Source organism: Populus alba, chromosome 13, assembly GCF_005239225.2.
Source record: "Populus alba chromosome 13, ASM523922v2, whole genome shotgun sequence".
Classification (NCBI taxonomy): Eukaryota; Viridiplantae; Streptophyta; class Magnoliopsida; order Malpighiales; family Salicaceae; genus Populus; species Populus alba.
Genome location: NC_133296.1, coordinates 10,730,449 through 10,757,015, shown reverse-complemented (window position 1 = coordinate 10,757,015; position 26,567 = coordinate 10,730,449). Strand labels below are relative to the sequence as shown.

Sequence of the window (26,567 nt, the reverse complement as noted above, 5' to 3'; positions counted from 1 at the left end):
AATTTTCTTCTCTTATTTCCATGAGATCATTTGCAATGATCACTGGTAATGTCTCACCTTTTCCTAAGTACACATACTTCAAATGTTGGGCAAAGACTTCAATTCCAACTTTGGCGCTTGTTCAACAGAGGGTAAAACCCTTTCATGAGAATTAAGTAGTTGTAAATGAGAGTTTACTAACCTGTTTGTCATTTGAAATAGTGAATACAAAGACATAATTGTTTCCTTTATGTCTTCATTATTCTACAACCTTGCATCCCTATCTGTCTTGCTTTGCTATAATACAAAGTTCAACTCATCTTGCAAAAAATTTTGCTCAAATTCATCTTGCACAATGGGGTCAATTACATCAACATGGAAAACAAATTCAGAGTCATTGGGATATTTCATAGCATAAAAAATGTTAAATGTTACTATTTCCTCATCAAACTCACAAGATAAAATTCATTTATGCACATCAATCTTAGTTCTTGTTGTTTTCATAAATGGTTTACCTAACAATATATGAGTTGAGTTTGACACAAATTCATCATCTATATCTATAATGTAAAAATCCATAGGAAAAATCAACTCATTTATTCTAATTAAAACATCCTCAATGACGCCTTCTTGGTATGAACTAGACTTATCTGCCAATTGAATTATTACCCTTGTCTCTTTTAAAGGTCCTAGATTCAAAACCTTATAAATTAAAAGTGGCATAACATTGATCAAAGAGCCTAAATCAAGCATAGCTCTTTGTACCTTATGATTTCCAATTATACATGGTATAGTAAACATACCTGGATCCTTGCATTTTTTAGGCAATTTCATTTGTACGACTGCAGACACATTCTCTCCAACTCTTGTTTGCTCATCAATGTTCAACTTCTTTTTATTGGTGTACAGTTCCTTGAGAAATTTTTCATATCACGGAATTTGCTTGATCGCATCCAACAATGGAATGTTAACTTCAACCTTCCAGAAGGTTTCAAAAATATCATGTTATGACTCTTCCTTCCTTGCCTTCACTAATCTGCTAGGAAATGGAGATGGAACTAAATTCTTAGTGATAGGAAAGATGGGCTTACAGTGTAACTCTATTCTTGGTGTATCCAAGATTGCTGGTTTTGTTTCCAGCTTGTTGTTCTTTATTGTTGTTAATTCTAGTGTCACAATAGGCTGGGTAGTTTGCACAACAGCTGCTGAATTTGGGGTTGTAGCTGGCGGTATATATATTTCATGTTGAATTTGATATTGCAGTTGGCAGCACAATAGCTGTTGAATTTGGGGTTGAAACTAGTAGCCTATTTGCTGTTGATTCTGGCGTTGCAGCTGGGAGCATGGTTTGCAGTTCTCTTTCACTTCTAAGAGTCATGGCACTTACGTTTTCTCTTGGATTAATTTAGCTTGAGATGACAACTTCCCTTTATTTGTCTTAGTGTTCCTCACAAACGTTGCAAGTTGTGAAATTTGAGTCTTCAAATTATGGATGCTAGCTCTTGTTTCTTGTTGGAACATTTGCGTAGTAGTGGCTAAAGATTTCACAATTTATTCTAAAGACATACCTATATTTGATGCTTGGTGAGGAGGAAAAGCTGAACTTTCATATGAATATGACCGAAAGGGTTGCTGATTTGGAGGCTGACCATACTTCAAGTTTGGGTGGTTTTTCCAACCGAGGTTGTAATGGTTTGACTATGGTTCATACTTTCTTGGTTGATTACTAAACCCTCCTATTGCATTCACTTGAGGGGTTGTATCTTTTTGAAGTTGTGGGCACATATCAGTAGAATGTTTTGGGACTACACAAATGCCACACACTTTGGATTGCCTAACTTGTATCAACGCTACTTGTCTCACAAGAGAAGTTAGTTCTGAAAGTTGTGTCTTAATAGTAGAATGCATCATCTCCCCTCCCAAACTGCGAACAACCACCCATCCCCCTAAAAATATCCCCTCTTCTCAACACAAGCACTCATCTTTCTTATACTTTTGTACGTAGTCACAACATCCATTCTCTAATTTATTATGGATTTTATCAATTTTTTGTAAGTAAATCTATCCTTTTTAATTTTCACATTTAAATGTCAATTTTAATAGTTTTTATTTTTTTTAGTATATGTATTTTGTTAACGTATGTACTTGTTTTATTGTTATTTGTCAAAGAAACTTGTAGTATGAATGTATAATTTTGTAGTTGTTATAGTTTGTTTTAGATTTTGTCAAATTGTATTTTTTTTTTGTAAGTTGTTGAAACTTTGTTTGAATTGCACCAAATTACATGTGTTGTGATTAAATAATTATAGCTTATTTAACGAGTCCGTTTTAATTTTTATCAATTCTATTGCGAAGTTGTAATTTTCATAAATTTATATATGTATAAATTTGTATGGAGGTTGATAATTGATAATTGATAATGAATATTTAACATAAGTGTTTTTTAGTTTGTTAGATAATGTTAGGGCAAACCAATATTTTTGCAAATTTATATACACAACATAATTAATTAATACATGTTGTCATCATAATTTTATAGAGGTTTGATAGAAGTCATGGATGTATGGAGACTTGCCCCAAGGATTGTGGAGGATGGATTATTGTAATGGGGTTTAGAGTTTTATTAATTTTGCAACATCTATTTCGAGGAATTTTACTGATGGCGATATTAGGTATCCATGTAGGAAGTATAAAAATAAAAATTTTCTGCATCCAGATGTTGTAATGATGCATCTTTTAACCAAAGGGTTCATGGAGGATTACCTGTGTTGTTATGCATACGAAGAACTATTTATTCCTAATGAGAGCATGGTAGAAAGGGTGGTCAAGTCAACTTCTAATGCTAGCAACGTGCATGAAGTTGTAAATGACAACAATAATCGTTATAGGAATATGGTTATGGATGTAATGAGAATGAATCAAGGTAATATCAGTCAATATCCAATTGTAGAAAAAGAACCTAATGCAGATGCAACAAGATTTTTTGATCTGTTGAAAGATTCTAACAAACCATTATGGGATGGGTGCACAAACCATAATAAATTATTGGTCGTAGCACAAGTGTTCACCATCAAGTCAAATCACGGGTTGAGTGAGGTCAGTTGTGATAAAATTATGGAATATGCGAGAGGCATTTTACTTGAAGGGAATGGAACAAGCTTAAAGAGAACTTTTATACTACTAAGTCCATAATGAAACCCCTCGGTTTAAGATACTAGAAAATTGACATGTGCCCTAACTTCTGCATGATTTACTACCTTGAAAATTCTGAGTTGACCGTGTTCATGACATGTGGGCATTCCCATTACAAACCCAGAACTGGAATGGGAAAAAATCTTGTGGCATATAAGAAACTTAGATACTTCCCAATCAAACCTAGATTGCAGAGGCTATTCATGTCACCAAGGATTGGTGAGCACATGATATGGCACTAATCATATAATACGGTTTGATGGAGTGCTGGTGCATCCTTCTAACAATGAAGCATAGAAACACTTTAATAGTGTGCATCCTTATTTTTTAGATGAATCAAGGAACATGTGTCTTGGGTAGTGTACATATGGATTTAACCGATTCAAGTAATTTGCTGCTCCTTATGCTTGTTGGCCTGTCATACCGATGGTTTATAACTTGCCACTGGGGATTTATATGAGGTTGGAGTTCATGTTTTTATCTATGATCATTCTAGGTCCGTGTAGTCCTAGCTGGAATATAGATGTTTGTTTTCGACCATTGATTGATAAGTTGACACCATTATGGTCCTTTAGAGCTTTGACTTATGATATATCAATGAAACATAATTTTGTTATGAAAGCGGCTTTGATGTGGATTATCAACGATTTTCCAACTTAAGGAATGGTTTCTGGTTGGAGCACGCATGAAAAAGTAGCATGTCCATAATGTATGGAACAAAGCAAGGCATTCACGCTAACAAACAAAGGTGAAGCTTCTTTTGTTTTTACTGTCACCATCGTTTCTTGCAATGAATCATAGGTACAGAAAGAACAAAAAAGATTTTTTTGTTAGCATAGTTGAAAAGGATGTTGCACCCCTGTGTATTTTTTGGTGATGAATTACATGATGTTGTATCAGAGTACGGTGACATTGTGTTTGGTTTCCAATCAGGTAAGCAGAAGTTTCCTGGTTTTGGTATGACCCATAATTGGATAACCTGAAGTATTTTTTGGTAGCTTCTTTATTGAAAGACCAATCTCCTCTGCCATAACCTTGACATCATGCACATAAAAAAGAACATGTTTGAGAATATTTTCAACATCTTTATGGATGTGAAGGGGAAGACAAAGGACAACATTAAGGCTAAATTGGATTTAGCATTGTTCTATACCTGAAAAAATATGAAGTTGGTTTTTGATGGGTCACAGGCCGCAAAACCCGGAGCAAGCTTTGTGTTAGAGAAAAATACATAACTACTAGTCTATAAATGACTTAAGAGTCTGTGTTTTCCCGATGGACATGCCTCAAACATATCAAGGCTGGTTAATATAGAGGAATGCAGATTATATGGAATGAAGAGTCATGACTACCACATGTTTATGCAAACATTCATTCCATTAGTTTTTCGTGATTTGTTGCCAAAGGGGATATGACATGTACTCACGAAGATCAGTCATTTCCTTAGAGATATATGCTCTGGCAAGTTGAATGTTGATCATATTGAAAGGCTTGAAACTAATATCGTCGAGACAATATGCAAACTTGAGATGATATTCCCTCCATTATTTTTTGACTCAATTGAGCATCTACCCCTACATTTATCGTATGAGGTAAAAGTTGGAGGACCGGACTAGTATAGATGGATGTATCCATTCGAGAGGTTAGATATTATAGTTGTAATGTAATTCATAATTAAAAGTTTTTTCATTTTTTTAATTGATATTTTTTGTTTAATTCTATATACATATGTACTTGTTCAATCTTAAGAAAAAGGTTAAGAACAAGGTGCATGTTGAGGCTTCAATATGTGAGGAGGCCTATATTGTTGAGGAGATCTCAACATTTATCTAGTACTATTTTGAACCTTATTTAAGAACGAGAATTAACCGTGTTCCATGGCATGATGATGGTGGTGAAGTGTCTTAAAGTGGAAACTTGTCAATATTCTCCAATCTTAGACGACCCACACCTAAAAATGTTATAAGACGAAGATATTTATCCGAAATAGAGTTCAGACAAGCGCACAATTATATTCTATTTAATTGTGATAAGTTGAGACCTTTTATTAAGTAAGTAGATGTACTACTTAAACTTTGTCAAGAGTGTACTATTTATATATTGTGATATCATAAACTCATATAATTTGGAACAACCTTGTAGGCAAATTGACGATATTAATTGTTCAATAACTCACAACTGACCAAATCCTAAATCTTTCAATTACAAGATGAACAATTTACCACGTGGTTTAGAACACATGTAAGTCCTATCACAAACTCATTATCTCTTGCAAGGTAACTATACGTCAATATTACAGAATGTCCATTTATTGATTATTGTTGTATTTGATATATAAGGTTTATCAAATGGGAGGTAGTGCTGCTATTTTATTGTCTTTACTAAGTCTAAGCCCTAAAAGAAAAGTCAAGTGCTTTAACGAGTATTTTATCAATAGATATGAGTTTCATACTGAAGAATATGGGCATGGAAGAAAAACATACAATAAGTATGTTTGTATTAAGGGATTGACTTGTTGTGAGTTTGAAGTTCACTATTATGGAAAATTAGAAGAGGTTGTTGAATTTTAATATCATAACGAGCAGAATAGAGTATTTTTATTCAAATGCTATTGGTATGATACAACTGACAAAGGAATTAGAGTAGATCCTCATTATGGTCTCGTTGAAATCAACTCAAAAGCTAGACTCCACAACATAAATGATGTCTTTATTTTCACAAAGCAATGCCAACAAGTTTATTACACATACACCACTTCCTTTAGAAAGGACCAATCAAGAGTTAATTGGTTATCCATTTTAAAAACAAAACCCAGGGTTTGTGTCGAGGTTGTTCAAGATGAGAACGAAGACACAAGTGTGATAGATGAAGTCTTTCAAGTTAGTGAGTTGGTTGAACCATATCAAGTTGTTCCTTTGATTGACTTAGAAGAAAATTCAAATTTTTGTGTTTTCAATGATAGTCTTGTTGATGTTGACGAATAGCAGTTAAATGTTGTTTTGAGTTCTAGTTGACTAGCAAATGTCGATGAAGATGATGATAACCACATTAAAGATGATAATAATTCAATTGAGGACGAAGATGAAAATTTTGACTAAATATGATCAGAAAATGAAAGTGTAAAGCTGTTTTTTATAATGTAATATTATGGATGATATTTTCGAACATAAAATATTTATTTTATAATTGTTTACTGTTGTCATTGTGTTGTGCGGTAAGTATGCAATTTAAGCGTTTGTGTAGGAGGATAAATAGGCAATACCAAAAAAAATATTTAAAAGTATGACAAATATCGATGTCCATACTGATAGAATCATCTGTCGATATTTTACCAAGAGTTGTGAAAAATTGACTACATTTGCCACAATCATAGACAGTCATACCGACAGCCTGAGGTCATCAGTATTTTATTAAGAGTTGCAAAATATTTACTGCTCATGCCACAATCATCGATGTTGTTTCCGAAAAATAGACCGTCGGTATATCATTATAGAGGTGCGTGCAACTGTTAGAGTGTTAGGTTGGTTGGTGCGGATACCAACAGAACCACCGACAGACGCTGGAAATTCCAATATGCGTGCTCTGACACCTCTATATCTACAGACGTGCCGATGTACTTCCAAAATTTTGGAGGTATTTTTAAAAATTTAGTGCAAGATTCAAAATATACTGAGCCACCGCCATGAAAATATTATTCTAATGTCCATTGGTAAAGTTGTTAGTAAAATTGTAGTATAAAACCCCCCTCAGTGGTTTATTTTTTCTCTGTTTCTCATTTCATCTTCTCTTCTCCTCTCCATTTTTGTTTTGTTTTTGTAAGAATTGGTGCGAATTTTTATTATTTTGATTGTAGTTTTCAACATATTAAAAAGATATGTATTCTCCTTTCTTTATCTTTGTATTTTTTTAATTTTTTTAATTTTAGTTATGATTATTTTTGTTGTGTTTTTTATTTTGTGTATTGTTCATAGATAAAATCTTGAAATCAACACACTATTAAGGTAAACATTTTTCATTCCTAAAGTCTTTAGTTTTTTCTTTTATTTGTTCAATTTATTTTATTGTTTGTATTGCCATAATAATTGAAACTTTTGTTAAATTTGAATTGTTATTATTGAATTTACTTTAAAAATGTTAATTGAAATATAGAATTAAATTTAATTATTTTATCTTAATTTTATTATATTATTGATTGTTATGTTTTTTATTATTTCAATTAATTTTAATTCTTATTTATGAATTTGTATAGATGTTAATTGAAAATATATAGATGTCAAATTTCTATAGATGTTAGGTTGTACATAAGATTTTGCAATGGAGTCAATTGGCTCGTGGATATTATCAATATTTGTAGGTATGAAAATTGTGGGTAGTCTCTAATATAGAGAAGGTGCTAACAAATGTTTTTTAAATAATTGAATTTAATTATGTAATTATTCATATAAATTTATGTAGATGTGTAGAATGAAAATTTAATTATTTTATTGTTTGTATTGTAATAATTATTTGAAAATTTTGTTGAATTTTAATTGTTATTGTTGAATTTACCTTGGCGATGGTAATTGGAATTGAAGAATTAAATTTAATTATTTTATCTCAATTTTATTCTATTATTGCTTATTATGTTTTTTTATTATTTCCATTAATTTTAATTGCCATTAATGTATTTCTATAGATGTTAGTTGAAAATATATAAATGTTAAATTTCTATAGATGTTAGGTTGTATATAAGATTTTCCAATGGAGTTAATTGATTTGTGGTTATTGTAAATATTAGCAGGTTTGAAAACTGTGGATAGTTTCCAGTATAGGGGAGGTGCTGTCAAATTGTTTTTAAATAATTGAATTTAATTATATAATTATTCATATAAATTTATGTAGATGTGTAGAATGAAATCAACATAATGTTGTTAGCAAACAGTTGCAGCTAGTTCTTCTAGCAGTGAGGATGACTTATCCTTAGGTGTTGATCAAGAAGAGGCACCTGAGCCAACTTGTGATGTTGCCTTTTCTAGTGTGGTTTCATAGCGCAGAGGCAGTGTGCCTGCAAAGCGGGGTCAATTCACCCACAAGTACTAGGCACATTGGATGGATAACCTTTCATTGTCACTTTGTTTAGGTTTTAGTTTTTTTATATACTTATAACATAATTTATGAACAACTAATTAATATTATATTAATTTTATTTCATTTCAGGTTCACAAACATTGAGGTTGCCCGAACAATAACATCGGCGTTTAAATTGTCGATGGAGATTCAATTATTTCAATAGAGTCAGGTTTCCAGACATCCTGAGTGGAGACCTAATATCGATGCATGGTTTTGACGATTTCAAGTAGGTGTTAACTTATAATTTCAACTTATTTTTAATAAATTATTTTTTAAATTTTATATCTTGTACTATTTTTATTTTAAATGAATTATTTATACACAACACAAATTTGAGTGGGATAGCGTGAACAACAATGTTGTGAGGAGGGTATGGGAAAATCATGCGACAACTAGGTAACATAAAAAATAATATAATTTTTTGTTTTATAATTTTATGCTCTAAATTCTAATTTGTTACTATGGAAGTAGGTTGCGTGATTTTTTATATGACAAAAAAAAAAAGCAAAAAGATATGTGAGAATAATGGTCTAGAAGGCTAGAATGAGGTGGCGGTTTGGCGGGAATTCAAACCGCCATTCATGTCGGGGGATATATGGACACAATATATTGAGCATGTAATGTCTGAGCGATTTGTATAGTGCTCACATTCTGGTGTCGACAACCAAAACCGACAAATTCATCGGTGACAACGCACACCGGTGGCTTCATTCCATTCAGTGCACATGCAAAGCGGATGGTAAGATCAACTTAAATGAAATACATCATTAATTAATTTTTCTTACAGGCTTCGTCTCTTGGATGTGAGCCAAGCCCAATGGAGCTGTTTGTCAAGACACATGTGCGAAGTGAAGACCGCTAAAAGGAGGTGTAACAATTTGTGGATAACCGTGCTCAACACATCATGGTATGTTCGTTCAATCATTTTATTTTGTAAGTTATTATTTTCTTGAATTGAATATGATGATTTTTTTAAAAAAATTTAGGAGACCTATAATAGCCGGTTGAGGGAGAGATATGGGAACGATCGTTCGAACCATCCGGATTTTGATCCGGATTTGTGGATGGAGGTAGGATCGTCTGGCGGACCTGATAAAAATCGGGTTTATGGGCTTTCCAACACTACGGCCGAAAACTTGCGGCCGACCTGTAGTGTCTCAATCGTTGGGAGCTCTCCATTAGTATCGAGCACCCAGTCTGAGGAGTTCATGACCTTGAAACAACAATATGAATGACTCTTGATGAATTATGAATAGCTATATCAAATGGTCATGGACATTAGATCAAGGATAGGTGATGATACATATACAACACCTTTTTGACCGTACGGTCCTAGGAACAACCAGCCTCTTCCTCCTCCTCCGCCATTATTCTAGTTTAATTTTTGTTTTTTGAAACAAATTAAATTTGTGATGAATATTTGGATGAATATTATTTAACATTATTTTTATATTTTTAATGTTTAGTACAATTTTATTTGGTTAATTAGTTTTTTTTTTTACTATTAATCAATATAATATTTTAAAATAAATTATTTATTCTAAATTATTTTTTTAAAAAAATATTTTTAAATAAATACTAATGGTCTTATAGACGGAATAGATTCATCGGTATTAGGCTAAGAGTTGAAAAAAATTTACTGCCCATGCCATAATCATCGACGGTGTTATTCCATCGGTGATTTACCATTGACAATATCAATAGATTGTATGAGTCGATATTTTACAGAGAGTTCTTAAATATTTACTGCCCATGCTACAATCACTGATGAAGTCGGTCATTGGTGATTTACCAGTGGATATATAGATGGAATAAGTCTGTCGGTAAAGTTCTAGCACGAAATTTTTGTTGGTGCACTTTGTTTGTCTATAAAACCGTCGATGTTTTTTTTTTCTAACATAAGTAGCGACAGAAATGGGAATTACCGATGATCAATATTTCAACAGATGGATTTTATCGGTGATTCTAACGATAAAAATATTTCTAACGAATTGCGTGTCTTACACCAACGAAATTAATTCGTCGGTAAAACTGTTTAATGGTGTAGTGAAAAATATTGCAGGAACAATTGGTCAAAAATTTGGTGATGTGGGCACCTTGCGCACAACTGATCAAAACGTTCCCAATATTCATATAACGTTTCCCTATTGTTTTGGAGAATTCCACTAATTTCTTTATAAATTGTTCTAGCCCATGAGACTAGAAAGAATTTTTCCAAGAGCTTTTTCTTTAAATCATTCCATGTCAGTATTGATCCTGAAGGAAGGTAATAAAGTTAGTCCTTTGCCCTGTCTGCCAAAGAGAATGGAAAAACCCTCAATTTAACATGTTCCTCTGTCACTCATGACTTCATGGTTGAACAAACCACATGGAATTCCTTCAAGTTCTTATGAGGGTCTTAACCTGCAAAGCCTCGGAAAGGTGTTAGTAAATGAATCAAACCAAATTTTAACTCAAAGGCTACAACAATATTTGAAAATTCAATCCGTAATGGTTGTTCGTTCATGTTGGGAGTTGCTTAACTCCTTTAATGTTCTATGAATCTATGTTGTGCTATGCTTTCAAAAGCCTCTGCTTCTTTCTCGCTTTCAGAATTGTTGGTTGAAAGCGTTACGGTTGGCAGGTTCCCCTCTTGCCTCTTTGCCTTCCTATTTGCTTTAGCGATTCTCTCAGCTTCTATATTAAAAACTAGTTCACCTGTACAAGATGATCTTGGCATAAATTAGTTTACTATTGAAAGAAAATTAGATAAAAACTTCTCCAACAATGACGCCAAAATTTGGTTGGTCCTCGGAATAATTCTGACTTTACTATAAAATGAAAATAAAATTATGGTATGATTGTGAAAACCAGGTCGAACCCAAGGGAAATTTCATTTAATCTTCTTACAATATACTAAAATGAGAAAGAATAGGAGATTTGAATGAAAAAAATCAAGAAGCAATAATTATGAAAATAATAAATTGGTATGTTGTTAAATCAATTCAAGGGTCCACACATCCAATCCTATAAATCTATTGATCATCGAAGTAAAATAAATATAAAAGCTGAAGGAAATCGATGAGATTACGAGTACATTAATTAAGAAAAGCTCTCTAATCAATTTCTTACCATCAAGCGAATGTAATATTGAAAGGAATTTTCATTAACTCGACAGTAGTCTTAGAAATAAAATCTATGCATTTATTCTAAGCAAATGTTAAAAAGCTTGACAATTTTAACTTAGTTTTTTCTTCTCTAATAAATCAAGATAAGAGTTACAGCAATCAAATTATTTCCTTTGCTTCTTACTCTAGTCCCTAACAACAATTACAGATTGAAAGAAACTAGAAAGCATACATGCTATCTCAAAACAATTCAATAAGCTTGAATAACAATCAATTGCATAATTCTAAACAAGGAAAAATAAATACTTAAATATGAAAGAATTACAATGATAACGTTACTTCTCACAACGTGCTAATGGAGATGGTGTGTGTCTCTCTTTAATCGAATTCACGAGTTTAATTCATGGTTGTTGGAAAATTGATCAAAGCAGAGAAGAAATGAATGTTTCTCGGACCCCTGTTTCAGCTGTGTTATGCTCCTTTTATACTCCACCTTTGCTGCCGAAATCTTCAGGATTCTTAAACTAAATGGGATTCTTCATGATTCTAAATTCATTCATTTTTTATCTAGTCTTTAAGGTTGGAGAAATCTCTCAGAATTTGTGTTGAAAACTGATTCTGCTGCAGTAACAATTCTGCTATACTTCCAAATTTGTTGCAATATCCGACTATCCAAGCTGTATTCATTCATTCATTAGAGGCTTGATATGAATCTTTCTTGGGTACTAAGGCCCATCTTTTTTTATGTCAAACTCTCAACCATAGGAGGATGCTGGACATTGTTGGTTTCCTTAATAGAGTAGGAAACCCATCTCATCCTCCAGATTGCATCCAATGTTTGGCCTTGAAAATGATGTTATCTGAATTATAACCCACATAAAAGTTGTAGTACTAGATATGTAGATGAATTTGAGCTTTTGAATCTTCTAATTTTGATAACTGAAGCTCAAGATATTTCTATTTGAATATTTACTGTGAAACCAGAGAATCCTGCTTAAAGTAGGATTATGACCCGAGTTTGCAAGTCTGATTAGAGATCCAAATAAGATTGGGTTTTTGCCAATGATATCTTCATGGAAAGCTTGACATGTGTACTTCAACTTAGATTAAGCCCATGTTCTCATTTAGGAATTCTAACTTGACGGAAAATTTGTTACAAGAAATTACATCCAAAACATGAAATGCAAAATTTTTAATATTTTAATAATTAATTCATGAAGTCTCTTCTACATGCCAAACTCATAAAAATAACTTTCAATAAACTCAAATAAGTTCAAAACACATTAAAAAGCATAATGTAAAACAAATAAAAACATATGAATATTTTACACTAATCAAGTTCTCCGAAATTTGGCCAAATATGTCCGTTTAGCAATGCTGTCTTTTTGAAACAATACGGAATATTACTAGGATAGTCATGCTTGATGAATTTAACTGGAAACCTTTGCAATCACACGTCTGCAAGCATAAATCCTCGCAGGTCTCTAGGGTGTAATTAGGATAGAAGCCAAAATCATAGCTAAAATCTCGACATTAGTCAGTTGAAGGAAGCCAGTCTCATTTTCACCACAAGAAAGATTGACCTCTGGTTCACAACCCAAAGACCAGCCTGTATGATCCTTGATCTTGAATCCTGGAAGGCAAGAACATTTTCCAAAATCAGGAACATAGCTGCAATTACTGTTTGGTCCACAAGTCCCATGAATCCTAGAAGGTGGAGACAGGGGCGCTTACCATGAAACAACCCATGTGTCTCTCCCATCTTCCTGGCTGTGTAATCGAAGATTCCCATCGAAATCAATCTTCAATCTTCTCTGGTACCCTACACCATCATCTGCTGACATAAAAGTAAAACGATCAATAGAGCTAAAGTTGCCCAAAGAATAAAAAGCAGCAATTCTACTACTGTTGTACGTTGACCGCCCCAGCTTCCCAGCTCATCAGCTCTGTATCTGGCCAATAAATGCTCGAGGTATCAGGACCGTCATAAAGAAGACGAAGAGCATTATCGTTGTCGAAATAAAGCTTGAAGAAACTTCTCGATAACACAAGCTTCTTGTCTTTCATGAGTGGCTGCTCCGCAAGGAGAGTATTTGTGGGAAAATCAAAGCTTTGCCAAAGAATTACACTGGCCTCTAGTCAACTAAGATGAGATTTCAATTGTCATGGAGGTGTAAATTCACTGAAGATTGTGAGAAAGCGTTTGGAGACCAAACGGTGAACCGAACGGCATCGGTTAGGACAAGATTACCAGATTTCAACCAAGATAGACTTGATTGTTTTCCATCGACAGGTTGGTCACGGTTTGCTATCCAAAATGTAGTGCAGTTTCAGTTCCCGTCACAGCAAGGTCTACGAAACCATACTGCGAAGCAACTGGTTCTCCACTGAGAGAATCCAGCGGAGAAAAGCTTGGTGAAGTCAAAATATCATTTAGGTTCTCCACTGAGAGAGATGAGCCTTTGCTTAAACTATCAGAAGATGAAGTTGAGAAGGAAAAGGATAATATCAGTGGTAGAAGAAGCAATAAAATTTTGGTAGTCATAGAGTTTATGGAAGTTTCGTAGTTAAGAAATGAGAGCAAGTTTGGGTTATATTTTTATGCATTTTTGCGACTTCAGGGAAAAATACATGGGAATACGCAAGCATGATACACAAAAGCCAAAATATATTTTGGTTATTAAACGCTTATGAGTCCTAAACCAACAAATTTTTTTTTTTTGAAATCATCTTACATTCTATGTTTCTTCCCCAGTGGCACTTGAGAAAATATTTTGAAACTATTTTGAAATAAAGTTAAACAAAAAAAATATTTTTAATAAAAATAAAAATAAATAAATGTTAGCATCCATCTTTCATCAAATTAGAAAAACAAACACATGATGGATGAATTAAAAATTTACTTTGAATAATTGAACTTTGTTGGACCTAGACCCAATCTAATCCAACCTAATCTCACAATTAGTTGGGATGAGAGGCCATGAGGCTCAGTTTTGAGTCTCCACACTCGGCTAGGTAAATAGGCCAAGTTTTTATGTTAGACTTATTGGATCTAGGATCAATTGAGTTCTCCTTCTTTTTCTTTTTTTCTTTTTTTTTTTTTCTATCTCTCTCCCTTTTTTTTTTTTTTAATGTCTTTAAATTATTACAAGTTACAATTCTATTACAACTCTATGTGGATAAATAACAGAGGAATAGGGTTGCCACTCAAAGAAGCTGAAAGATTTTTTTCTAGATAATATATAGATTTTTTCAGGTTTTTTTTACTATAAAATGTTGTGTTTTAGCAACAAAAAAAAGAAGATTCTCTAAACACAATATAAAAGAAAAATATCCTCCTCTGTCTCTCTCTCTCTCTACTTGTTGTTTTTTAGATAATATCCATCTAAAAACCTTAAATTGATTTTAACTTCCAAAGTTCTTTGTTTTTGCTAATAACACTCAAATTGAGTGAAGTTTTTTTCAAGCTTATCACTATCCCCCTCTTTTATTCCATTAAAACTCTCCCTTTTTATTTATTTATTTATTTATTTTTACTTTGCATTAATAATTTATTTAAATTTTAATTAATGCCCTCCCTTTTATTATTTTAAAGTATTTAGTTAATGTTTTCTAAATAATATTGAATTTCTTAATTGTTATTTTTAATTCTACAACCATTAAAAAATATTATTGCAATTATCTTTAAATATTTTAATTGCTATTTTATGTAAATAAACCGTAATTGTATGATGTGTTTATAAGAATAGAAATTATTTTTTTAGTAAAATAATAACAAAACATCAAAAATAAAAATAAAAATCGAGGATAAGCATTTGCATATGCATTTTATTTTGTAGCTTTTACGAGAAAAAATAACTGTTATTTTAATATTTAATTATTATGAACAACTCTTTCTTGATATATTTTTTAAAATTTATATATTTAACCCTTTAGACCACCCTTTTGGAGAGCTTTAATGTATTTAATAGGGGTGATTATTTTTTTGTTGGGTTTGATTTTTATAAAAAATAATTACCAAACCGGTTTTTTTTTTAAATAACCGAAATTGAACTGGAACCGGTTCAAACCGATCGGTTGCGGTTCAGTTAAGTTATTTTAGAAAAAACTGGTTTTTTCAGTCCAGTTTTTTTCGGTTTTTTCAGTTTGGCTCGGATTTTTTCTGATGTGGCTCATTTTTTTTTTTTCCGGTTTTGGTTTGGTTTTTTCGATTTCAAACTTATAAAACTGAAACTGAACCAATTATTTCTTTAAAATTCTAATTAATTTAATCAGTTTTTTTTCACAGTTATACATATTCTTCGTCAAGACACGAGATGTTTTCGACAAAGAGATTTCTTCGCATTATCACTTTCATAAATACTAAAAACTAGCGCACGAGACAACACTACTGAAAGCATTCCGAAGGACACAAATCCTTGTGAAAAGCATATACTATTATTCTGACTAGAGGAAAATACATAGATCACTACCTTATACTAACATACACAGAAACACAGACCTATATGCTTAGAGTGTTGGTGGGAGAAACCATTGGTAGTGGCTTTGGAACACTTAGAGGGGATAAAGCACATGGTTTTATTTCAAAACAACAAGCTTACAAAATAGAAACAAAACACTCTTAATACACACCCTCTCTTTCTCTCTAGTGTTTCTCTATTTTCTTTCCCACACATAATAACATAAACTTAACTGCTTATTTATACACAAATTGAAAGTAAGAAAATTCAAATTTCAAATGGTGTTTGGGTGGTTGATAGTTGGTGGTTGTAGGTGGTGAGTGGTTGATAGTTGGTGGCTGCAGGTGGTAGTTGGTGGTTGATTGAGTTTACCACAACAAATTCCCCCTTTAAACTCAATCGAGGGATATCATGTCAAGCATGAACTTCAATCTGATAAATATTTCTCCCTTCAATAGTTTTGTAAAGATATCTGCAACTTGATCATTTGTTTTGCAGGATATCAGTTCAACTTATTTGTTCTTCACATGCTCTCGGATAAAATGATGACGTGTATCGATGTGTTTACTTCTTTCATGATACACTGGATTTTTGGCTAATGCAATTGCTGATTGATTATCAATATAAATCTCTGTAGGACTTTCTTGAGGAAATCCTAAAAACTTCAGCATATTCCTTAACCATATTAAATGGCATACAACTGAGTTGGCAGCAACATACTCAGCTTCACAGCTTGATAACGTTACTATCAATTGCTTCTTGGATGACCATGTGAAAGATGTATCTCCCATGAAAAAGACAAATCTAGTTGTGCTTTTCCTTTCATCTAGATCTCTACCCCAATCACTATCCAAGTAGCCAACAAGATTGAATTTTTCACTTGAGGTATAAAACATACCTTCATTTATTGTTCATTTGATGCAGCGAAGAATTCTTTTGGCTGCATTCAAGTGAGACCGGTCTAGTGTCTCCATATATCTGCTGATAAGTCCAACTCTGTAAAGTATATCCGGTTTCGTACATGTCAAGTACCTTAAGCTTCCTACTAAGCTTTTGAAGTAAGTTGGATCAACATTTCCAACTTTACTCTTCCTCAATTCTACTCCATTCTCAACTAGAGTTGATACCGGATTATAGCTTTCTATCTTGAACTTTTTAAGAATATCTTTGACATAACCACTTTAGGATACAAAAATCCCTTCTTCTTTCTGCGTTACTTCTAAGCTAAGAAAATGTGCCATTAGACCAATATCGGTCATCTCAAACTCCTATACCATGCTTTTCTTGAAGTTTTTAAACATGGTAGGATTGTTGTCGGTGAATATCAAGTCATCAACATATAGGCACACAAATAATATGCTGCCAGTTGCTTCTTTCTTCACATATATTGCGTGTTCATATGGATATTTTTCAAATCCATTGTCTTGAAAATACTTGTCAATTATGATATTCCAAGCACATGGAGCTTGCTTCAAACCGTAAAGGGCTTTCTTTAACTTGTATACTTTGCCTTTATTTTCAGCTTTAATGTATCCAAGTGGTTGTTTAACATAGATCTCTTCTTCTAGGAAGCCATTCAGAAATACTGACCTCACATCGAGTTGATAGATCTTCCATTTATGTTGTGCAGCTAGTGAGATCATCAGTCTGATTATCTCTAGCCGGGCTACTGGAGCAAATACTTCTCCATAGTCAATGCCTTCTCTTTGTTTGTAGCCTTTTACCACTAATCTTGCTTTATATCTTTGTACTTCACCTTTTGCATTCTTCTTCGTCTTATAGACCCATTTGACACCAATTGTTTTCCTATTTTCTAGTAGATTAGTCAACTTCCAGGTGTCATTCTTTTCAATGGCATGTATTTCTTCATCCATTGCTTCTATCCATTTCTCTTCTATGATAGCTTCATTGAAGCTAAGTGGTCACTATATGCGAAGAAACAAAATAGAGTTGTATCTTCCATGACTTGAGTGGCATCATACAGCTCTTCTAGATTTCTCATCCTTTTTGGTCCTTCTAATAAGGATGTTGATGGTGGTGTTAATGATGATTCTGGTGTGTTTCGGTTATTGAATACAGGGAATTTATGTACCGGGCTTTGTGGCTCATCTGCTGATAACATCGGACCTTCTGCAAGTATTGTTGGTACTTCCACTTCATCTTCAAGGATCATACTGATCCATTTTACTTCTTCTTGATCATCATTCCACTACCAAGATTTATCTTCTTCCAAGATAACATCTTTACTCATGATTACCTTTTTTGTGACGGGATTGTACAGCTTGTATCCTATCCTTCTATCACCATATCTGATAAAGATGCATTTCTCGCTTTTATCATCGAGTTTGGTCCTTCTTGCATCTGGAATCTTTGTATATGCCACACAACCAAAGACTCAAAGATGAGTAACACTTGGTTTATGACCACCCCATGCTTCTTCCGGAGTGACAACTTACAAACTTCTAGTTGGGTAGCAATTCAATAAATACACTACATATGATACAGCTTCAACCCAGTATTGTTTAGGCAGCTTTTTTGCTTTGAGTAGACTTCTTGCCAAGTCAAGAATCATTCGATTCTTTCTCTCAGCTACACCATTCAGCCGTGGTGTATAAGCTGGTGTTGTTTGATGTCTGATGTCTAATGTTTGATGCCGTGTTGTGTATAAAAGGCTTCAAAGTCATTTGCTGTATATTCTTCACCTTGATCAGATCTCACAGTTCTAATCTTATAGCCACTTTGCTTCTTAACAATTGCTTTAAAATCTTTAAAACAATTGAATATTTCTAAATTTCTCTTCAAAAAATATACCCATGTCTTTCTGCTAAAATCATCAATGAAAGTAAGGAAGTACCTATTTTGTCTAGTTAACATAGGTTTTATGGGACCACACACATCTGTGTGCACTAACTCCAGTGGCTTATTTGCTTTCAAATTGACTTCTTTGGCAAAACTGGATCTGTGATGTTTGCTGATGACACAAATCTCACAGACTTCATCTAGATGATCAATGTAGGGCATATCTTTGACCATCTTCTTGCTTGCTAGCATCTTCAGACTTGTGAAATTCAGATGTTCAAGCCTTAGGTGCCAGAGCCACTCTTCATTGTTGGTGATGACACTCAAACACTTTGCGGCATCATATTGGATGTTTAAAGGAAACATCCTATTCTTAGACATCTTCATATAGACAATTAATCTCCCATTGTAGTCTTTGACTATTAGATGACAATTCTTCATGTAAAGAGTATAACCTTTCTTCATAAGTTGACCTATACTCAACATATTGTGCTTTATGGCTGAAACATAGTAAACATCTGCGATGTAGCTATGATCGCCATTCTTCAACTTGATTAGGATGTTGCCTTTACCTTTTACTGGAACTTTTGAGGTATCTCCAAATATGACCAGACCTTGTATGGTCTCATCTAGATCACCAAATAGATCTTGTTGGCCACACATATAATTGCTGGCTCTAGAATCTAGATACCAAATATTCTCATGATTCTCACCTAGTCCTTATTGGACTAATAATGCAGCTGGTCCTCTGATGATGGCATCCTCCTCTGCATAGTTGACTTGTTCACATACCTCTAATGGATCTATCCTTCGACATTCAGTGATATAGTGCCCAAATTCATTGCAATTATAACACTAGATATTTTTCTTGTCACGATTATTGTAACCGCCTCCTCTTCTTTTAGGAGTAAATGCTTGTTGTCCCCGACCTCCTGTGATGGTGTTTCTACCTCCTTTTCCTCTGAATCCTGTATTCCAAGATCCTCTTCTTGAAATTGTTGAAATCCTCCTCGTCTTTGTTGACTCCTTCCTTGAGTGGTATATCCACTTATTGAAATCTCCCTGCCCTCCTTGAGGGACAACTTTGATTGTAAGGCATGCTCAATTGCCTTATCTCTATTTCTTTTCACAATCTTTTGCTCACGAGCTTGCAATGAACTCATAAGCTCATCCACTATCAACTTGTATACTTCTTTGGATTCTTCAATAGCAACAATAACAAAATCAAATTTTGGATCTGGGGATCTCAAAATTTTCTCAGTAATTTGAGCATCTGAAAGGACTTCTCTATTTCTTCTCATCTAATTGACTATCACCATAATTCTTGTGTGATAATCAGAAATAAATTCTGATGAATTCATTTGCACTGATTTAAATTCACCTCGTAAAGATTGAAGATGAATCTTCTTGATTTTGTTAGCACCTTTGTAATTTTATTAGAAAGCCTCCCATATTTAATTTGATGTTTCTACGGAAGCTGTGATCTTAAATGTGGCTTCATCAAGACCTTGATATATGATGGTCTTTGCTTTGTTGTCTTTCTTTCTATTAGCTCTTAGGACTTGTTTTTGTGCCTCTTGTAATGAATCTTCAGCTTCTTTTGACTCTAGTTCATCATAACCATATTCCACAATCTCTAAACACTCTTGTGAACCAAGAAATGCCTTCAATTTGATACACCAATTATCATAGTTGTCTTTGGTTAGCTTCGGGATGAGTGTTTATGCATTTTCTGTAGTTGCTCTTTGAATGACTATATCACCTTGTGGGAGCTGAATTTGGCAAAACAGACACTATAGATCGATTCAGAATGCTCAAAACAGTAGGGAATTGGTCTTACTTTGTTGAAAATAGGGAAGAAATGGGCTAAACCGATTAGGAAATCGATTATGGATGTTGGGCGGTTCGTTAGGGTTGAACTAGGAATATTCTCAGGAATATTCTTCAACGCGGCTAGCGGTGCAGCTTACAGCTTGGCTAGGCATCGGCACAACTCAAATATGGCGCACGTGTGGCTAAGTCATCTTCTTCCTCTAGGTGAGTCGACTACGTGTGGGCTACGGTACCAAACTTTCAAGCGACGCGTGTGGGCTACCTTCTTCTCCGATGAGTAGGGCTCTGAATTTTGCACCAATGAGTTCGTATGGATGAACCCTTCACTGTGAAATGATCAAAATGTGTTTTTGACAACTTTAAAAATTCGGGTATATCCCAAAACTCTTCTGTTTTCTGATGAGTAGAGCTCTGATATCAAATATTGGTGGGAGAAACCACTGGTGGTGGCTTTGAAATACTTAGAGGGGATAAAACACACGGTTTTATTTCAAAACAACAAGCTTACAAAATACAAACAAAATACTTTTAATACACATCCTCTATTTCTCTCTAGTGTTTCTCTCTTTTCTTTCCCACACATAATAACATAAACTTAACTGCTTATTTATACACAAATTAAAAATAAAAAAATTTAAACTTCAAGTGGTGTTTGGGTGGTTGATAGTTGGTGACAGTAGATTATAAGTAACCGATGGTTAATGGTTGTAGGTGGTAGTTGATAGCTGATTGAGTTTACCACAACATAGAGAACACACGAATTAATACTATTATATGCTTACATTGGATTAGACTAGTTCAGAATCATTTTCCTGGTGCAAAATCATTTCAACTACTTGGCTCATTGTTGGTCTCGCATCTCTGTCTTCAGCTACACATTTTAGAGCCACCTCAAGCAGGATTTCCATCCTACCCTTGTCATATTTTCCTTCCAATTTGGGGTCTATGATCATTTCTATCCAAGAGCTCATTTCAGGAGCTTGCTTCATCTTTTCTCTCACCCATGTAACCAGCCTCTTGTTCTCTATCTCCTCTGCTGGACACTTTCCACTGATCATCTCCAGCAATACCATGCCATAGCTATAAACATCCACTTTGGAGGTGATGGGCAGATTGAAAACCCACTCCGGAGCCATGTAACCTCTAGTTCCTCTTATCTTTGAGAAGCCTTCGTTAACTTGGCTACCTCTTTTTAGTGGCCGAGATAATCCAAAATCTGACACCTTTGGCTGGTAGTTGCTGTCGAGAAGTATGTTCTGAGGCTTTACATCACAATGTAAAACCCACTCTAGGCATTCTTCATGTAGATAAGCAAGGCCTTTAGCAGTCCCTACTGCGATGTCAAACCTCTTTTCCCAACCAAGTGAATTGGAAGAGAGTTGTTCTGCCAAGGATCCATGCTCCATGTACTTGTATACCAAAAGCCTGTGCTTTCCTTCTGCACAATATCCCCACATCTCTGTCAAGTTCATGTGATTAAGTTTCCCAATTGTGCTAACTTCTGCCTGGAACTCTGCCTCTCCTTGGTAAGCATCATTCAGTCGCTTAACGGCTGCTATTCTATGATCAGATAACACCCCCCTGTAAACAACTCCGCCAGCACCTCTTCCAATCTCTTTGCTAAATCCTTGAGTCGCCTTTTTTAGCTCTGAAAGGGTGAATTCTCGGAAGCCAGTGGTAATTCTGTGGTAATTTTGGGTACCTGCGCTAGAGTTCCGGTGAGTTCTTATAAGAAAACACCACACTATGAAAATGACACCGAGCTCAACCGATCCAACTACCATCGCAAACCGAACGACAAACTTTAGTGATGCATTTTCTTGGTGTTTTGTGTATGTTCTGTTCAGCTGCTTGACAACTGTGCTGGAGCAATCTAACCCAGTTTCTTGAATAGGCAAGGTTTTTGGCACCTTCAGATACATGTCTCCTTCGAAATTTGGTGAATGATGCCCATTCAGCAACTGTGTCTTTGGGTAACAATAAGGAATGTTACTGGGATGGTCGTGCTTGATGAACTTGAACTGGAATCCTTTGCAGTCACATATCTGCAAGCACAAGTTTTCACACATTCCGAAGGTGCAATTGGGGAAGAAGCCATAGTCGTAGCCAAAAAACTCAACATTAGACAGCTTAAGGAAACGTGTCTCATTTCTGGTACAAGTGAGATTGAATTCTTGTACACAACCCAATGACCAGTCCGTACGATCCCTGATCTTGAATCCTGGAAGGCATGAACATTTCCTACCAAATTGAGGAACGTAGCTACAAAAACTGTTAGGTCCGCAGGTCCCGTGAATCCTGCAAGGTTGAGACATGGCTTGCCATGAAACAGTCCACTTGTCCATCCTGTATTTTCGACTGTATAGCCGAATATTACCATCGAAATCTAGTTTCAATATTCTCTGGAATCTTTCTCCATAATCAGCGGACATAAAAGTAAAATTGTCAGATGAGCTAAAGTAACCCAATGAATCTAGAAAAGCAATTCGGCTGCTGTTATAAGTTGACCTCGAAGCTTCCCAGCTCAGAAGCTCCGGATCCGGCCAATATACGCTGATTTCAGGACCTCCGTACAGAAGACGGAGAACGTTATCGTCATCAAAATAAAGCTTATAGAATCCTGAAGAAAAGTTTCCTTGGCTTCTAGATGAAACAAGCTGCATATCCTTGGTGAGTAGTTGCTGAGGAAGTAGAGTATCTGTCGGAGAATCGAAGCTTTGCCAAAGCACACCACCTTCCGAGTTTTGTAGTATAAGATTACCATTTTCATGGAGGTATAGAAACACAGGGGATTCTGAAACAGTGTTTGTGGACCAAACAGTGAGACGGCCAGCATCGGTAATGATGGCATTACCCGATTTACGTAGAGAAAGCTCTGACTTTCTTCCGTTAACTGGTTGGTCACGGTTTGCCATCCAAACAATGGTGCGGTTGCCTTCACTATATGGCTCACAAAACCATATAGCAAAGCAGTAAGCATTATCTCCGACAGGGAAAAACCCCGCCGAGAAATCGCCATTCGGCGAAGTCAAAACATCGTCTGCATGTTCCACTGATAAAGATGAGGATCCGCTTAATCTGTCAATTGTCGAAGATGAAAATGAAGAGAAGAAAATCAAAGGCAGAAAAGGCAAGATAATTGATATAGCCATGAGTTTTGAGAAAATTGATAGAGTTCCTCTGCACACCGGAATATGTCTTTATAAATGTGTGGTGACGATTCATGCAAACAGATTCAAAGGAAGATCAATTCAAAGGAATTTCAATTTTGGCTGGTTGGAAGGACTATAGACCTGAAGAAGCCTTTGAAGGGGAAAGTACCGAACGTAAAAGAGATGTTCGGTCATTAATCTCTATAAATCATATTTCCTAACCATAAAGGAAACCAAGAATACTCTCAAGGAATTGGTCTGGTTAATTAAACATTACGTAAAACCCTAAATAACACAGTATTTTTTTTTCTTAAAACATTCCAACCAATATAATATTTTATTGAGACTTCATTTTTTATTACCAAAACTTTATAAAACAAGAAAAATAATAAATAAAAATCCATCAAAAATAAAATTACTTTAAAATTTATTAAACTATTAAAACACACACACACAAATATATATATATATATATATATATATATATATCTTGGGTTTTGACTCCTCTCGAGAAAATGATTCATAATGTTTTTATTATTTCTTGACGCAAATTTTATTAGAAATATAAAAAAATTAATTCATAATTTTTTTATAAATGCAGATAAAATAATTTCTATTCAAATTACATATAATTTTATATACAATATTTTAAAATTAAAAGATTCATAAATTGTATTGTTTTAATCCTAATATTGTCAGAGTAAAAAGTTAGTGTAACACTAAATGGGATTTAAAAAACAAACAATCCTAATTTATTCATCAAATACATAAATAAATCTTATTTTGAAATAGAACAAGCTGTATATATGTTTTCCTCTCTTGTGTGTTGTAAACTAATCTTGATCGTTTAATAAAAAGACATTTTATTTTTTCCCAACTTATTATCAATGCTTAATTTTTTTATTGATTGAAATTGAATTAAACAACTTTATATCCTACGCCTACTTTAGTCTATAGAAATTTATCTTGCCTTTTATTTTTTAAGTGCATGACATTGCTCTTAAATGTCTCCTGTTTAATATATATATATATATATATATATATATATATATATATATATTCATATTAGTTGTTGTGATTATTGCCTGTAATGAATTTTCAAATCAAATCAATTGTCAGAAATTAGTAAACTTAAGGATGATGGGAGGGGGGCCATATTAATACGTAGCTTGAATGGCATATTGATTGAAATGTCAATAATTTTCTGTTGTACAGAATATATATATATATATATATATATATATATATATATATATATATATATATTCCCTTGGTTTTCACCTCTCTTTTCCATTAATAATATGCAGAATTGGGTTTTTAAATTCAGTGGGGGAAGGACGTCGCATGTGCTATGCCGGACAAGCTCTCTTAAACTTTCTCGTATCGCTGATGACCGGCCAGCATTACACCCAAAGTCTTTGTAGGGTATATCTAAGGGTTGCTGTTAACCTGTCAAATAATTTGTTGGTCAATTATATTTTTTGTTAATTATTCATAAGGAGAAACTATATAATAAGAATTTAATATTGAAAGGTGGTACGAAACAACCTTGCAAATTCAAATTGTTATGATTGATCATTTTCCTTGGTCTATTTGTTACTCATAGTTCTTTTAAAACATCCTAGTCCATAATGACTCTTATAATATGGTCTATTTCATTACACTTGATTGATTTTAGTTTTATTTATTTTGTTGTGAACAATAATTGCCTTTTTTTAATTGAATTGTGAATATTTTTTTATAGATTAGAATATCATAAAAATATAAAACTATGAATTTATCTATGAATACATGCAACACATCTCATCAAGAAACACAACCAATACGATTGTGTTTTTATAGTTGAATGATTGTAATATTAAATAGAGTTTTGCAAGTCATATCCTGCCTTTTCTTTATTTTTCTTTCAAGTTATGAAATTGTTTCTCATATAATTTCCCACGAATATAACTCGAGGTTTCTTGGTTAATTATGTAATTGTTATGTAATTTAAAAATATAAGAATTTAAATAGAAAAATTATTTTATAATCTAAGATAAAGAAGAATGGCGGTAAAAGGATACAACCATGATGCTCACAAAGGACTTATAAGGATTTGTTGTAGTTATCTAGATTTTGACCACATAATTCTCTTCAATGGCTCGAGAGAATTAGCTTAGATATGTCCATAATCATGTAATTAGAATGACATGTGTTAGTTGTATGTTTATATATATTGTTATGTGTAAAATGTATATATATTATGTCACATTATGTATAAACCCTAATTAAATGATAATAAATCCGTCATTAATATATTAAGTACATGTAAAAACATAAATGGTTGCTTTCCAATTTTATATGCATAAAACTAGAGTTTTATTTATGGATAACTTGTTGATTCACTCAAGGTTACCATTAATCAAATATATTTAATGCTATAAAATTGGTCTTCATTTAACTAACCTATATGATTTGGATAAGTCACTTATGATCATATGAGGTTAGAGGCATGGGTTTGGCGAAACATATAAAATATGTTTAAATAAAGAATTGTCACCTAACTGATTTAGAAGTCATATACATATATGATTGATAAACTATATTATCTACCTAATTTCATTTATTTTGATGTGCAAGCACAAGTTTTCACACATTCCGAAGGTGTAATTGGGGAAGAAGCCATAGTCGTAGCCAAAAAACTCAACTTTAAACAACTTAAGGAAACCTGTCTCATTTCTGGTACAAGTGAGATTGAATTCTTGTACACATCCCAATGACCAGTCCGTACGATCCCTGATCTTGAATCCTGGAAGGCATGAACATTTCCTACCAAAGTGAGGAACGTAGCTACAAATACTGTTAGGTCCACAAGTCCCGTGAATCCTGCAAGGTTGAGACATGGCTTGCCATGAAACAGTCCACTTGTCCATCCTGTATTTTCGACTGTATAGCCG

At 33.8% G+C, this 26,567-nt stretch overlaps 1 protein-coding gene and 1 pseudogene across 1 annotated transcript; one reads left to right on the top strand and one right to left on the bottom strand.

The window, feature by feature from the left end:
• Positions 1–1,060: 1,060 nt before the first annotated feature.
• LOC140954406 (uncharacterized) lies at positions 1,061–9,515 on the top strand (annotated as a pseudogene).
• Positions 9,516–20,997: 11,482 nt separating this feature from the next.
• On the bottom strand, positions 20,998–23,614 carry LOC118045248 (putative receptor protein kinase ZmPK1). Its single transcript, XM_035053830.2, has one exon. The coding sequence runs from the start codon at positions 23,392–23,394 to the stop codon at positions 21,268–21,270; it is 2,127 nt and encodes a 708-aa protein (XP_034909721.2). The 5' UTR covers positions 23,395–23,614; the 3' UTR covers positions 20,998–21,267.
• Positions 23,615–26,567: the final 2,953 nt, after the last annotated feature.